The sequence below is a fragment of the Caretta caretta genome, chromosome 3 (assembly GCF_965140235.1).
Source record: "Caretta caretta isolate rCarCar2 chromosome 3, rCarCar1.hap1, whole genome shotgun sequence".
Lineage (NCBI taxonomy): Eukaryota > Metazoa > Chordata > Testudines > Cheloniidae > Caretta > Caretta caretta.
This window is the reverse complement of record NC_134208.1, coordinates 122,111,963-122,129,208: the sequence shown is the minus strand read 5'-3', so window position 1 is coordinate 122,129,208 and position 17,246 is coordinate 122,111,963. Positions and strand designations below refer to the sequence as shown.

The following is a 17,246-nucleotide window of genomic DNA, read 5'->3' as shown; positions in this document are numbered from 1 at the left end:
TTTTTCTAAAAAGGTTATTTAACTCAGATTTCTAAGGTAGATTTTATACAGATTTAAAAAAAAACCCATGCACACCCAATTTCAAGTTACATTTGAAACTGACATCCTAAGCCAAGACTTAACTTATCGGTCTATTAAAATCATTCCATGTTTCAAGATTTTCATACAGCAAGTAACATGCATTGACAGAAAATCACTAATCCTGAGTGAAGTAGGAAGACAGTGCACTTTTTATAGGTCAGGTCTACACTAAAAATTTATATCGGTTTATCTATGCCACTCAGGGATGTGAAAAACCCACAACCCTGAGCAATGTAGTTATACCAACCTAACCCCTCGGATAGACAGTGCCATGTCAACGCGTGGGCCAGTGGGGTTACAAGAAGGTGAAAGTCAGTGCAGTCTCAAGTTTAGGCTGTAAGCCACCTAATAATAAAGCCTGAAAATACCAGTCACCAGTTCTAGCAAAGCAGAAGAAACCTGGTTGGTTAATATTCTGTGTGAATTTGCTTTGAATAACATGACCTACTGGTTCTCTACAGCTCAGTGGTAACAGACGACTACTGGAAAGTCTGACACACATCTACTCCCATGTAATCGTAAAGGCCCATCACAAGTGGTATTCATTGCTTTGCGAGCTACCAAACCACACCAGCCTCTCCTTTTTGAAGTGGTCATGAGGCTCCTTTCCCTATGTGCTCAAAATTCTGCAAGAGTTCCACATCAGTAAGCTTTAAAAAGAATGTTAAAGTTAATCCACAGGTGTCTATATAGTCAACAGCAAAGGTCATAGGACTGACCTTTTGTTTTCATGAAAGGAAAGGAGTACTTGTGGCACCTTAGAGAGTAACCAATTTATTTGAGCATAAGCTTTCGTGAGCTACAGCTCACTTCATGCTCAAATAAATTGGTTAGTCCCTAAGGTGCCACAAGTACTCCTTTTCTTTTTGCGAATACAGACTAACATGGCTGTTACTCTGAAACCTGTTATTTGTTTTCATGGTTTCTGAAGAACCCATTCAGTTAAAACATGTTTTACAAGAATCAGGGTTTTTTTAAAAAAGTGATCTTTAAATTGAAAAAACTCATCCCAGCCAGGGCTTTGTCAAGCCTGACCTTAAAAACTTCCAAGGAAGGGGATTCCACCACCTCCCTAGGCAACGCATTCCAGTGTTTCACCACCCTCCTAGTGAAAAAGTTTTTCCTAATATCCAACCTAAATCTCCCCCACTGCAACTTGAGACCATTACTCCTTGTTCTGTCCTCTTCCACCACTGAGAATAGTCTAGATCCATCCTCTTTGGATCCACTTTTCAGGTAGTTAAAAGCAGCTATCAAATCCCCCCTCATTCTTCTCTTCTGTAGACTAAACAATCCCAGTTCCCTCAGCCTCTCCTCATAAGTCATGTGTTCCAGACCCCTAATCATTTTTGTTGCCCTTCGCTGGACTCTCTCCAATTTATCCACATCCTTCTTGAAGTGTGGGGCCCAAAACTGGACACAGTACTCCAGATGAGGCCTCACCAATGTCGAATAAAGGGGAACGATCACGTCCCTCGATCTGCTGGCAATGCCCCTACTTATACAACCCAAAATGCCATTGGCCTTCTTGGCAACAAGGGCACACTGTTGACTCATATCCAGCTTCTCGTCCACTGTCACCCTTAGGTCCTTCTCTGCAGAACTGCTGCCTACCCATTCGGTCCCTAGTCTGTAGCTGAGCATGGGATTCTTCCATCGTAAGTGCAGGACTGTGCACTTGTCCTTGTTGAACCTCATCATATTTCTTTTGGCCCAATCCTCCAATTTCTCTAGGTCACTCTTGACCTTATCCCTACCCTCCAGCGTATCTACCTCTCCCCCATCTTAGTGTCATCTGTGAACTTGCTGAGGGTGCAATTAATCCCATCATCCAGATCATTAATAAAGATGTTGAACAAAACTGGCCCCAGGACCGACCCTTGAGGCACTGTGCTTGATACCAGTTGCCAACTAGACATCAAGCCGTTGATCATTCCCCGTTGAGCCCGACAATCTAGCCAGCTTTCTATCCACCTTATAGTCCATTCATTCAATCCATACTTTAACTTGCTGGCAAGAATACTGTGGGAGACAGCATTAAAAGCTTTGCTAAAGTCGAGGAATAACATGTCCACTGCTTTCCCTTCACCCACAGAACCAGTTATCTCATCACAGGAGGCAATTAGATTAGTCAGGCATGACTTGCCCTTGGTGAATCCATGCTGACTGTTTCTGATCACTTTCCTCTCCACTAAGTGCTTCAGAATTGATTCCTTGAGGACATGCTCCACAATTTTTCCGGGGACTGAGGTGAGGCTGACTGGCCTGTAGTTCCCAGGATCCTCCTTCTTCCCTTTTTTAAAGATTGGCACTACATTAGCCTTTTTCCAATCTTCCAGGACTTCCCCCGATCGCCCTCATTTTCAAAGATAATGGCCAATGGCTCTGCAATCACATCCGCCAATTCCTTTGGCGCTCTCGGATGCAACGCATCCAGCCCCATGGACTTGTGCACGTCCAGTTTTTCTAAATAGTCCTGAACCACTTCTTCCTTCACAGAGGTCTGGCCACCTCCTCCCCATGCTGTGCTGCTCAGTGCAGTAGGCTGGGAGCTGACCTTGTTTGTGAAGACAGAGGCAAAGAAAGCATTGAGTACATTAGCTTTTTCCACATCCTCTGTCACTAGGTTGCCTCCCTCAGTCAATAAGGGGCCCACACTTTCCTTGGCTTTCTTATTGCCAACATACCTGAAGAAACCCTTCTTGTTACTCTTAACATCCCTCGCTAGCTGCAACTCCAGGTGATTTAGCCTTCCTGATTTCATTCCTACATGCCCGAGCAATATTTATATACTCATCCCTGGTCATTTGTCCAATCTTCCACTTCTTGTAAGCCTCTTTTTTGTGTTTAAAATCAGCAAGGATTTCACTGTTAAGCCAAGCTGGTCACCTGCCATATTTACTATTCTTTCTACACATCAGGATGGTTTGTCCCTGTAACCTCAATAAGGGTTCTTTAAAATACAGCCAGCTCTCCTGGACTCCTTTCCCCTCTCATGTTATTCTCCCAGGGATCTTGCCCAATCAATCTTACCCTCTGCTCTTGTATGCCTGTTACTTTGTTCAACAAACATTGATGGTAAGGAAGTATGTCCTTATGACAAATCCTGTAGCTATGTCATATGTCAAACCTATATAACTTACTGATTTGGCCAGGAAATCTTAACCCTCATCCCTATGCTTTGACATTTCACTTGGGGGCTACACAAGTCTTATGATACATCCACTGGCTTACGGAGCAGAACACATGCAAGCCAATTACAAGGATAAACCAATTTTAAAGTGCCTGCAGCTGAATGGAGCTCAATCACTGCAAACAGAAAAGGGTTAAAGCAACCATAAAAAAGGATCAGATGTGAAGGAAGCATGTTATTAAGAAAGCAAGATGGGATTTGGATCGGTTTGGTTTGCATATGTAGAATGATATCTTGCATTCATGTGGCACCTCCTACCTAAATATTTCAGCATGCTTTAGAAGCCAGCTAATTTATCTGAATTTGCCCAAGGTCACACAGTGCGGCTGTGACAGAGCCAGGAACAGATCATCAGGTTTCCCCATTCCCAGCGTGAAACTCCTCAAAAAGAGGGTGAACTGGAGGCTGTTCTCTGGTTCTGTCAGCAGCACATGTGTTGGGAGTGGACCTGACACGCATTCTTATGTCAATTATGGTACAGTGTACAGTGATTAAGAGGCTGAAAGAATAATAGTATATAGTTATGCCTGGAAGAGCATGGGGGATGAGATTATGAGGAGAGAGTTAAGGTTGTTGGATTTAAGCTGCAGCAATTTTGAATTTCCTAACTTTAAAACAAAACTACAAGTATTTGAAACATGCAACATTCTATTAACATTCTACTATTTTTTTCCCCTAAAACTAGTGACACTGCAATGGGTTTATAACTTTTGCTCTATCTTACTGAATCTTTGCCTGAGGTTTATTTTAAATATACACAAGAGCAGGAGCTCAGTAACACCACTCTGCATGTTACCACAATACTGGTTGAGCTAGCATATGAAAAACTACATGGACTCATCCTACGGCTGCAGAAAAAAAAAACCACCACACTTTCTCTTCATCAAGCCACACTCGTTTTGTCTAGGCAAGGTCCATCAGAAAGGAGGAAGGCAGAGGGGAAATATGAAGTTGGAAAGGGGCTAGGACATACAGTAGTGCAGAAGCAAAGTTAAAAAACTCCAGGAAGAAGTGGTTTGGGGGGGGGGGGGGGAGAGAGAAGGAGAGGGGAAAGAGAAGAGAGAGTTTTCCTTTAAGATTGCCCAGACAGTGTTTGTTGTAGAATTTCAAAATGATGTTTCTATACTTCTAAGTCATGTCTGCAAAAGTATTGTTTTCAATACTAAATCTGTCCCCATATTTTTTTGTGGCTTCACAAATAAATTTTCCTTAAAAAGGATTTGTCTCTCCTCTGTTGCTGTGAGATGCAAACAAACTGGGGAAGAATTTGAACTGTGTCCAGAGTGCAGTCAGACAAGATAAACTGAAGATATGGAGAGACTTTTTCCCCTCTACTTATTTGCATTATAGTAGCCTTAACTGTCACAAGACTTACCAGTTAAAAAACAAATCAGGCAGATTTAAGTTGACTGGCTTAAAGGGACACTGCCTGAAAGCAAGATTTTTACCTAGCACAGTTATGGCTAAACATGTGAAGAAAAAACAGCCGGTGGAAGCTATGAAATTAGTTTTACAAAGCCAGAGAACATGATTTAGAATGGAAGACTCTCTCTATAAGAAACTTCCTTTTACTCCTAGATTCCACAAGCCAACTAACCAACAAAGCACTAGGAACAAGCAACTCAGACCACTACAGCTGAACTGCATAGAACCTCACACTGTGTGTTTGTGGTGCCTGTGAAGACTTGGAAGCAGGCTGTCCTATACACCACTTCTCTACCTTGAAAATTTTCCTTCTGGTTTGTCCAGCTTTGAACACTGAGCAGGGTGTGATAGGACCAGTGAGAAGGAGACATGGTTCCACTGTTCCAGCAAAACAGACAGGCCAAAAGTTAAACTGACTGAGAGACCTGTTCTACCCAGGTCCTTATCATGGAATCAGTTAGCAGTCAAGAAATGTATAAGTTATGTTTGTAGCTTTAGTATTGTACTAGGCAAGGAAGGGAAGAGCATGTCAATGGCTGAGGCCACTGTAGAATGACAGTGATCCACCAGGTCCTCCACTCCTCATCCTCCAGGTGGGGTGCTGATGTCCTTTAGCAGGCTTTGTAATTCATTGGAGTCCATGAGTCTTCATAGGGGAAGCCGGATTGTTGTTTTTTCCTTGTTGCCTGAGTGCTGGAAGGTTTCTGACCACTGTCTTAATGAGGTGATTACCCACCCAAGACTGTGGCTGGGTCGTAACATCCTCATACTTGATATCTTGGCCAAAGATCAGGTTCAATGTATGTCCGGCTGTGTGAGTTGGACCAAAGATGACCTATGAAAGTCCTAGGGAGGCAAGTGAGGAGATTGTTTTGAGGTTTTTAAATCTTGTCAACAAGTACTGAAGTTTCCCTGTGTGACAATTCTGGGGTATCTCACCACCGCCAACAAGGTGTCAGGGAGCTCCTTTACAAATCTTTGTCTGTGGCGGTTGGTAAATTAGCATAAAATTTACATAGCTTTGGTTCTGGTTTCTACTGTCATATGAATGAATTCAAATAAAGTTGTCTTATCAGAGGTACCTCTCTTACATCTGATGTTTGCAGAGAAGATGAAAGCCGCGCCACCTGCCTAGGTCTGTGGTATACTAAGTATCCTGGGGAGGATACTACCACATGGCTTGCAGTGTCATCCAGCCACTCTCGATGCTTCAGGCTCTCTCATGTAATGCATCACTGATGAGGTCATATATAGTTAGCATCAATTTTAATTCATGCTACTTTGTGTTGTCTGTTTCTGACCCATGCCTCAGTAATAGACCTGTGCAGTATTTAGGGGTCAGATGTCTAGAATTTGATTTCTTGTTTCTGCTTCTGTTTCCTTGGACAGCTCCTCCCAATTCAAACTGGGATAGGAGAAGTAGTAGATGTTGCCATGGGATGTGCCAAGTGGAGGAATGGTAGTCTGATTTCCCAGATGTCATGGGAAAGGCAGGTTTGTTGAATATCTTTTGGAGCTCTAACCTGGCTGAGTCCTGAAAATGGGCAGAGCTGGAGCAATGTGTTCTTGGAATAGTGGTGGGTGCTCTGGAAGCATTATGGCATAACAGCAATGGAAATAGTAATAAATGACAACAATAAGGGCTGAGCCCAGTAAGTGGAAGTGTCAGTGGCATCATACATCAGTTTCCTTTAAATAATCTGTCTGTTGTCATGACACCCCTGTTGCCGTTACCTGATTTGGGAGGGAGGTGGAGAAGAGTGAGGAAGAGACAAGTACTTACTTAGACAAGACTAAAAAGTAAGAGCTGAAATGTGGCTTCCTCACCAGCAGATGGCAGAGTAGCCTGGAGGAGCAGGGCTGGGGCCCGGGGCTCCTATCTTATAGGAGAACAGAGCCCAATGGTGGCCTTGTTCCTAGTGGTGGTTATTGACTTAGAATCATAGAATATCAGGGTTGGAAGGGACCTCAGGAGGTCATCTAGTCCAACCCCCTGCTCAAAGCAGGACACATCCCCAATTAAATCATCCCAGCCAGGGCTTTGTCAAGCCTGACCTTAAAAACTTCTAAGGAAGGAGATTCCACCACCTCCCTAGGCAACGCATTCCAGTGTTTCACCACCCTCCTAGTGAAAAAGTGTTTCCTAATATCCAACCTAAATCTCCCCCACTGCAACTTGGGACCATTACTCCTTCTGCCATCTGCTACCACTGAGAACGGTCTAGAGCCATCCTCTTTGGAACCCCCTTTCAGGAAGTTGAAAGCAGCTATCAAATCCCCCCTCATTCTTCTCTTCTGTAGACTAAACATCCTCACGGCCTCACTTTGACCTTTTAAAAATTGAAAGAAGTTATCTGAAAAATTAAAAGTGACCAAAAGTCCCACTGGGGGGAGGCAGGAGAGTGGCTGGAGCAGCAGAGCCCCAGACCCTTTAAAGGCTGTTAGGATCCCCTGCTGTTTCCACTGGTGCCAGGTGCATGTAGGGCCAGCTGGACCCTGCTCCTGCTGCTAGAGCTGCATCCCCAAAGGGTGGGGGAGGAGACAGGAGCACTGGATAATCCCTCCAATGCTGAAGAAAATATTTAGCTTTTACTGGGTATCTTACACAAATGAAGATGTGCATGTGTGCTTTTGAGAGAATGATGTGTATTCACTGTTCTGAATGTTCCGTTTTGTGAGTGATGGTAGTTGAATTATTCAGAGCTGAAATAACATGAAAACCAAGCAATCCTGGACTATATTCCTCCTAGAAATATAGCTTTGAAAAGGTACATTTGTAGTTAGACTGTAAGATCTTTGGAGCAGGGCTTGTCTAGTTATGTGTTTGTACAGTACCTAGTGTGACTCAAACTCCTGTTATGATTGAGACCCCTACGCACTACTGTAATGCAAGAAAATAATCTAATAAAATGTATTATTGACTAGAGCAGAAGCAAGGCCTACAGCACTTCTGAACAGATATAGTTATCACTTGAGAAGGAGAAATCCATTGTATACATGCCTATAGTAGGTAACCTTGTGCAGAATTGGTGTACTTGTTGACCATCTTAGAAGACTCATATCTACAACATCTTTTAATTCATTCCTACGATTATTTTTAGTGTAACTCTTATATTAAGCCATAGAATTAATCAGTACTAAAATAGTTAAATGTCAACAATATTTATCAACTGGATAATGCCTTAAAGTGTGATTCTACTCCAAAGACTTACTCCAGAAGCAGCTTCAGTAGTGGGTTCCATGTTTATTAGGTCTCAATACCAGAACAAATATGCTCAGTTTACAAGTAAGAAGAATTTTTTCTACCTACCAACTCTGCAAAAATCAATTGAACTGTCACATGGATTTTTCGTCCCTTTTCACACATGAGCATCAACAGTGAAGTCTCTCGAGCCCATTTTATGTCCTCACTGACACCTGTCCACCCCAATTGCCTTGAATGGGTTTGCACTGGTGTATATGTTACCCATTTATATAGATTATGCACAAGGAGGAGGCAGATACAGCTCCCTCCTAGCTGTCTTTGCACTGTAGGATTTACAGGAATAAAATAAAGGCGTAAGCTTGTTTACCTCACTAAAATGAAATATGACAGCACACAACAGAAACAGGCTTAAGAGTAAGAAGGTGCCATTTTTACAGTGTTGATTTTCAGAGTAGAACTATACTTTAACTCACTCCTCCTTCACACCTAAAATTACTTTGATTTCTAAGTGTATTTCTAGCTTGTTTAAACAGAAAAGGCTATATATAAAATCTGGCTTCTTCTGAAATATCTGAGGCCAACTGTTTTATGATAGATATGTTAACGGACAAACCTTCAAAACTTCTAGCTGAGAAGCGGATTCATCACAAATATAGTTTCAAAGAACAATGTAGGTAAAGTACACAGAAGAGAGGACCAACATACTAATATGATACTACTGTATACTCTGTGTTAGCATGAGTCTTTACATTCATCCTTGTGTAACGAAAAGTGTATAGCTGCATTGTTCCTCCACCCCTACCCAGAGCACCAGAACAATGTTTGTAGTGGGGATGCTGAAAGACCCTAAACAAAACCGTACACCCTGTATATGATGGAAGCCTACTTCAAACCAGAGAGTGCTGCCATACGCCCAGTGCTCCTAGTTCCAGGAAAGCATTTCTGTCACCTATAAATTTCATCTTCTGAATCTCTAACCCCGAGGGGGAAAAAGCTAGCTCACAAGCTGTTAAACACTAAGCTGTGGCCAGTATCAGTTTTATTTTTTCTCAGCACTGTTTAGCCTGACACCCACTGAAATTGGCAACTGGAACAACTTGCTTGAGTTGACTCAGAGAGAGAGAGATTGATTATGCATGCACAAGTCATACATTATGTTTACACAGTTCCTTTGATCCCAAATGTTCCAAGCACACTTAATAAATTTAGACATATTTGACGCTAGTAGAAAGCAGTCACCTCCAAGGAGGGGGGCAGCAGCCAGGCCATGGCCCAGGCATTGGTCAGGGGCATAGGGAGGAGGAAAACTAATCAAATATCCCAGTACAAAACAAAACCTTTTAATAAGCATAATGGCATCACCGACACAAAAGCAGAGCTAAAACAGCACGGCGTCCTTGTGGCACCTTGGTCTCCACAAGGACTCCTCGTGGTTTTTACTGATGCAGACTAACATGGCTACAGCTCTAAAAGCGGATCTACCTATTCATGTTTAAATGTCTCCTCTGAAAAGCCACAAACCCTAAAAATTTATGTGAAATTTTCAAAAGCGTCCAAGTCCCTTTTGAAAATGGAACTTAGGAGCCAGTGACTTTTGGGCATTCCTCCCCCTCCCCTTTACCTGAGGGCATGTGACACAAACAAAAAGGTAATAAAAGGAGACCAAGCACCTTGCAGCCTCAAACATTACCCACTCTTTCTCCACAGGTATATACCACAGCGGCAGGCTCCTTAGACACCAGTTAGGGAGGATCCCAAAGCACTCTACTAGCAGAGTCACAAACGGCACACAAGGGTCAAGCCCCCACATCCTGCAGCCACCTGAGCGGAAACGCTCAGCCGTTTAATGGCACAACACAAGGCAGGTGGTGAAGGCAAATAAAGGCCGTGCCCCTGCGGACTGGGCCGAAGGAAGCAAAAGGCAATTGTACAAGAAAGAGCTTAGCCGCAACGCCACAAATGGGAGGGTGGGGCACACAAATAACCAAGCACGAGAGGCAAGACGCTCCGGCACCCGTTCGCCCCCCAGCTCGCTGCCACATTGATTTAGAGGCGTTGCCAGCTCAGTGAGCGATGGGGGGCGGGGAGCTCTTCACAGACTGTCCCTTTCACGCCATGGGCCCTGCAGGGGGCTCCAGCAGCAGCAGCAGCCCCCAGCGCCCTGCCCGCAGCGGCGGGTCCCCACCTGCACAGCGGCTGGTAGTCCAGGCTCTGGGCCTCGCCGCCTGCCCGCAGCCCCGGGAGCAGGAGCAGGAGCAGCCAGGCCGGGAGGCGGGGCGCGGGGAGCCGGCGCGGGGCAGGCCCCGGGCCGCGGGCGGCGCGTCTCATGGGTGCAGCGCGGGGGCCTCAGAACGGAGCCGGAACTGGCGGGCGCCCCTGCGCCTGGGACCTGATAGAGAGGAACGGGGGGGTCATGTGATCCCCACCCCCCAGCCCGCTCATGTGACTCCCGGGTCATGTGACCAGTCATGTGCGTGACGGGCTCAGCGTGGGAGAGGGATTGTGTGTGACCCGTCCCCGGGCACCAGCTCCCCCCACAGCCCCGAGACCCCGCACAGCCCCCTACGGCGCCGGGCTAGCCGGGCCCGTTCCCCCAGTGATACCTCCCCACTCCGGACACCCACCCCCCCGCACCCCACAGATCCCTCCCCCGGGCACTCATCCCTCTCCGCACGCACTGACCCCTCCCCCGGGCACTCACTCACCCCCCCCCGCTCCCACTGACCCCTCCCCCGGGCACTCACTCACCCCCCCCCCGCTCCCACTGACCCCTCCCCCGGGCACTCACCCCACCCCCACCCCCCGCACCCACTGACCTCTCCTCGGCACTCACCCCCCCCCCCGGGTACTCATCCCCCAGCACCCCACTGACCTCTCCTCTGGCACTCACTCACCCCCCCACACCCCATTGACCCCCTCCCCCGGGCACTCACCCCCCCGCACCTCACTGACCTCCCCTCTGGCACTCACTCACACCCCCCCGCACCCACTGACCCCTCCCCCTGGCACTCACCCCCCCGCACCTCTCTGACACTTCACCCGAACACTCACTCCACCCATACACCCCACTGATACCTCCACATTGATACCATGCAGTCAGCCCCCCATGCACTTCAGTGACACCTCACCCAAGCACTCAGCCCCCATTCATCCCCATGAGACCTCACCTGGGCACTCAGTCCCTCCCACACACCCCAGTGACACCTCACCTGGGCACTGAGCCCCCCATGCAGCCCAGTGACACCACACACACCCCCATACACCCCACTGACACTTCACCAGGACACTCAAGTCCCATGTACCCCATTAAAGCAACAAGGAGTCCGGTGGCACCTTAAAGACTAACAAATTTATTTGGGCATAAGCTTTCGTGGGTAAAAAAACACTTCTTCAGATGCAAGTGGTTTTTTACCCACAAAAGCTTATGCCCAAATAAATCTGTTTTTGTGGATACAGACTAACACGGCTATCCCCTGATACATGTACCCCACTGACATTTCATCTCCCCAAACACCCCAGTGACACCTCACATGAGCATTCAGCCCCCAAACACCCTAATAACACCTCACACTCAGCTCCCACACCTCAGTAAAACAGTCAGCTTCTACGCTGCCCTACATGCCCCCAATCACATGCCCTCAGTCACCATACATACACGTCTCAACAACACACACCCAGCATCTCCCAATCCTACACATACACCCACCTATTGTGCCACCACGGGGCTACCCATACACCCCAAGAGCCCCTCACATACATACTCAGTCCCTCACACACATGCACACACCATAACACCCTTGCCTTTACTCACACTCTGTTCTTTAATCATCCCACATACTCATCTGCTACTTACAACAAGCCAACAACCAACTACACATATAAACTCATCCCACAGTCCCCCAACACCTCCCCTCACAAACATCCCCAACAAACCCACATCATATCTATACACAAACACACATGTGCATTCCCTCATATACACAACCCAAAGAGTATGCATACACATACCAAACACATTGAGATCAGTTATGAGAAGTTGAATGATGGAAAATTTTAAAAAAATGTTAAGTGAGAGTTTTAATGAATCATTTATTCCTGTATAATGTTTCTCTAAACAAAAGCTCACTGTTGTCATGATTATCATTTTGTCTTTTATATTTAAGTGGCAACGGTTTGCAAACCTGTTAAAACTTCCTAAATAAATAAATTAAAAAAAGATTAAAAACAATTCACACACACATAGCAAAATTCTTCAGCACTGGAAGAGACTGAAAGCTAATCCCATATGGGTGAGACCTGCCAGCAAGTCTGTGGTTAAATGGCAGATGGAACGATTATTACTACAGCAGGAAAGCCAAGATGGTGTAGAAACAATACCTTGTTTCAAACTGTGGGAAGGAGTGGAGGCTTGCACACGGCAGCATTTTTCTCATAGGGAAGTAGAGACATCCCCTATTGCCACGTCCACTCAGTTTATCTCAGCAGAGCCAGTAGGCTCTGAACTTGCACAATCAGTTATTACCATACATATGTTAGAAACACACACACAAAAATTGGGACATACCTTATAACTCTATTGAAGTACAGTTTAAATGGAGAGCATTCTGGAGTGACAGCCAGAAAATGGAAACAAACATTTAAAGACTTATCTCTCTCAAATAGTGACAGCTGTCATTTATGGAAAGAAGTTTTGCCCAGTAGTTATCAGCACTCTCCAGTAGGAATTTAGACAAACAGAAATATAAAATGTATCAGACACATTGGTGAAAATGTTTTCTCTTTTTCTCCCACCCCACTTCTTAGCATCCTGCATCCTTTTGACCAGTGGGACTCCAAACAAGGGGCAAGATTATAATAACCTAGCTCACACTGAATAATCCATTACTCCACAAGCAGTCCTACCGGGACTACTCATGGCATAAGGCATTATTCAACATGAGTAAGAATATCACAATCTAGCCCAAGAGCAGAGTCGTAAACTGATGAAGACAGGATTAAAGGCACCCACCTCTGGTCCCACTACTGAGGGGAGAAACTGAGGCATGAAACAGCATTCCATGTATATCTGGTCAGGATCTGTGATAAAATTAAAGGGGCATACTAAAAGCAGTCAGACTTTAAATGTTATCTTCTTTGACAGTTTTCTCTTATTATAAGATTCAGTGTTGCCAACTCTCATGATTTTATTGTGAGTCTTGTGATTTTTGGTGTTTTTGTTAAAGCCCCAGGTTCTGGCGCTTTGTGATTATGTGGGACTCTCAGCTGGTTGGTTGGGTTTGTTTGTTTGATTGCTTTAAAAAAAAAACAAACAAGTTTGCAGCCAGTGTGGTTGTGGAGAAAAGATAGGAAACATGAACCCAAAGGCTCAGAAGACAAATTAAAAAAATCCAGAACCTTTTATTTTTAAGCCGATCTCATAGGGGAGGGGAGGTTCTGACTCATGATTTTTGAATGATCAGGTAATACTGAGTTTTACTTTAAGATTTTCGGCAAAGTTATGCATCTGCTATGCTGAATTCACCACAACATTAAATAAATAAATAAAATTAAATTAAAAAAACACTCTTCCTACTGCATCTCGCACTCTAAACAAAGCAGTGCAGACTTGTTATCACCTATCAATACATTCTGCGTTTATTTACCAAAACGAATAGTCATGCCAGAATTAATAGCTGTGCAGACAGACATACTGTAACTTCTAATTTGAATGATCAGATTAACTACTGTGTTTAAATTATAAAGTTGACTAGGGCCTTGAACCTGAAAAGACTTATGCATGTGCTTAACTGACTTCAGTGGAGCTAGTCACCTGCTTAACATGAAAATCAATGTGACTATTCACTTGGTTAACTTTAAGCACATGTGTAAATCTTTAGAGGCTCAGGGTCTAGGAATTTATCGCAATTCAGTTAGGTTATGTTATCTGAAAAGGACAAACCCAAAGCTGTTTTCCGATAAATTAAGGGAGTTCCCAATCCTGCCAGCTGTTTCACATACACTGACCCCTGCTCTTGCACAAAGCCCTTATGACTTCAGTGGGGCTCCTGGCAGATACAGAATTCCATGAAGAACAGCTTGCAAGATCTGGCCCTTCCTAGAAAAACAAAAAAATTGTGCCTGTACGGGTAGTGCAGTCATGTGCATCATCAGCCTACCAGCAAATCAAGGTTAAAATATAACAAGGTAGTTATAAAATTACATGAGTATTTAAATATACATTGAAATTGCTGATACCTTCAAAATCAAATTAAAAGGTATAACTGACTTCAGCTGGCTGGAATCCTATGGATAAAGGCTCTGAGCCTGCAAACAAATACATGTATGCTTAATTTTAAGCACATGGATCATTCAATATTCCCATTGAAATCTCTCTATTTTAAATCATTTTGGGGCACCCAATTAAATGGAATAATTAATTATAAATACATTTGTATAAATAATAATTAAAGCATTTACCTCTCATGAAATTGGCACTTCAGCTGTCTCTCAGGAAGTCAGAAACTATAGAAATGGTAACACATTAAAAATATTCCATAAACTTAATCTAATAGTCGCTTTTTCCTCTTCAGCAGCTGAGACATGGCATGAATGGGTTAAGTTTGGTTTTAGTCTGTCTCTAGCATCTTAGGCTCAGGTTGAAAACCTCAGGTTGTAGCTGATTCCTAGAAGACAGGATATCATAGATTATGGATGGACAAGTCCTTTGGGGTCCTTCCTCGGGTCTGGTCTCGTCTCAGATGTTATGGCCCATATCAGGCTCATCGTGCTTCATAGGTGCTGGTGTGAAGGCGCTCTCAGTCATAGTTTGCTTTGTGTTTTCTTCCAAAGTGATGTCTCAGTTCCCTGTGATGATTACATCTGGTCTGTGGCTTTTCAAAAATCAGGAAACAAAACCCCTCTCTGTTTCAAGGGGCATTTTTACTGTAAATCCTCCATGGCTCAGGAAAGTTTCTTCTCAGGTGAGGTGAGGACACTTAGTCACTAATTTTCTCAACACTTTACAATAGTAAAATAATTATTTCCAGCCTTTCTAAGGCACAGAACTGTTCATAAGATTCCTCTCTGGCCAGTCCTAGTCTCTAAAAATCACATATGCCATTGTTCACTGTCACCGTTCACTGAATCTCACCCTCTCTACCTACCTAATCGTGACACTGTTAGTCTCTCTCACTTTCTTTTGCTCACTCACGCTCTCCTTTCTCTCTCTCCCTTCTCTGGTCTCTTTCTCCCTTTCTCCCTTTAGTCTTATCTTACTTTTACTTTCCCCTTGACTTTGCTTCTCCTTCTTTGCTTTTCTATTGCTCCTGGTAATGGTATTTTTCAAAGGCAAAACCTCTGATACCTTCCCAGTCATGCCCACTTAGCCTACTTTATACTAGTTTAAAAGAAGATTATTACAAGAATGCAAACAGGGTCTGATGACCTTATTTCAGAGGCTTGGTTTAGGCTTCTCAGTGCCTTTACAAGGATAGCATGACATTTCCAAACCCAGCTGGTATTGCTCAATGAAACTCTAATGTAAAATCAACTTTTTCTAAATTTGCTGAATTTAACCCCATGCCCTGATGCAGGACAAATTCTTACATACTGCACTTTGTGTACATTGCAGGAGATGGCACTAGGTATTATTGATGTCCTGAGGCCCAGTCTCTAACCCTTTGGGTCATAATAGAAATGCTTCTTCTTGATGTCCACCAAAGCCAAAAGAGCCTCCAAGTTCTTTGTGCCAGCTGTTGCAGGAATCCCTCCTCTTTCCTCTGCATGAGTTGTCAGAAATTACCTTTCAGGCACCTCTTCAAGACTACCTGCCACAGTGTATCCAGCTTTTCAACAGAGTAAGTTGGGTATATCTGGGCCACAAAATAAGAAAAGTGTGGAGACCAAAAGGAGTCTCTATATAATAAGATTATTATTATCATTTGTCTGTGGGTCAACCCTAAGCCATGGAAACAACTAAAAGTATGGCTGGGAGCTCTTTTTGTTCAGAATATGATCAGGATCAATCATCACTGGGACTCATGATCTGTTACTATCCAGTTTTTAAGAGCTCAGACGTTTTGATTCTATGCATTACACCCATGTGATCTATTTATGCCATGCCAATATTCCTAGACCATTGTGATAGTGGAATTAACCCAACCAATCACCATCCTTACTCTGCAACTACTTTGCATTCCTTTGGTTGTATGAGGGAGACGACACAGATGGTGGATTACCTGGCCAATTGCCATATCCGTGAGACAGCGTGGGCTCTCAGCTATGAATACAGCATTACTGGGTGAAATCTTGGACCCGTTGAGGTCAATGGAAGTTTTTTGGCCGGTGTCGTGTGGCAGTGCCCCACCCCTAGGCCAGATTGGGCTACAGCAGGCCAAAGCGGCTGCGCAGACAGGCAGCCAATCAGAGAGGGCCTTTGGGGAGCCAATTAGGGCTGAGCAAGAGGCAGCCAATCAGGGACAGGCTAGGCCCTATATAAAGGTTGCCCAGGTAAGCGGCAGATAGTATCTCTTGGGCATTCAGAGGGTGAAGGTCTGTCTCCTGTGTGAGGAGACTAGCACCAGGGGCAGGGTCGGGTCGGGGGGAGCAGAAGGGAACTCCAGCCCAGTACTTGCCAGGCTGCAGGCCCTGAGGAAAGGGCCTACCTGGTGCAGAGGGGGAAGCAGCCCAGGGAGAGAGAGATGGACAAAGGGAGAGAAGGAGGGCAGGCAGGAAGGCTGCCACCAAAGGGTCCCTGGGTTGGGATCCAGAGTAGAGGGTGGACCTGGGTCCTCTGCTTCCACTTACACCTGGCCATTAGGAGTGGCCATCACAGACTGCACCAGACCCCTGCCAAAAGGGATTAGACTTTGGGATGTGGTTGCCCATTGTGGCTGGGGCGAAGAGAAGAACTGCTGATAACACCCACCACCACCCCAGAAGGGGGTGAGAGTGGACTAGGGGGCATGGCCGGAGGGCAGTGTCCTGAAGAGGACGCTGCTGAGCAAGGAGCAACGCGGGTCCAGATGCCAATAAAGGGTGAGAGACGGATGGGACACCACTAGCAGAGGGTGCTCCATGTGGACTGAGCTAATTCCCAGAGGTACCAAAAGGAGGTGCTGTGGTGGTGAGTCCCAACCCCATCACAGGGGGTTTTCACCTTTCAACCCATTCTATGTGTTCCTTTTTGCCACTGAATCCCATAGAATGAATAATGCTAGGGTTTGAGGGAAAAGGTTCACTTCTAATTTTTCATTTGTTTTAACTACTGGGTAACTTTTCAAAACGCTCTGGGCTTTGGAAAAAATGAAGATGACTTTTTTCCAAACATGTTGATGTGAAAAGTTACCACATGGCAGAGTTAAA

The 17,246-nt window shown here is 44.9% G+C and overlaps 1 protein-coding gene across 1 annotated transcript in view; it reads right to left on the bottom strand.

Moving 5' to 3' along the window:
• The window catches only part of IGF2R (insulin like growth factor 2 receptor), a 92,451-nt gene extending 82,149 nt beyond the window's left edge, over positions 1-10,302 (bottom strand). The window contains exon 1 of the mRNA XM_048844078.2: positions 10,090-10,302. Coding sequence (XP_048700035.2) covers positions 10,090-10,232 — 143 coding nt within the window. The 5' untranslated portion in view covers positions 10,233-10,302. The remainder of the gene's footprint in view (positions 1-10,089) is intronic.
• Between the last annotated feature and the right edge of the window lie 6,944 nt (positions 10,303-17,246).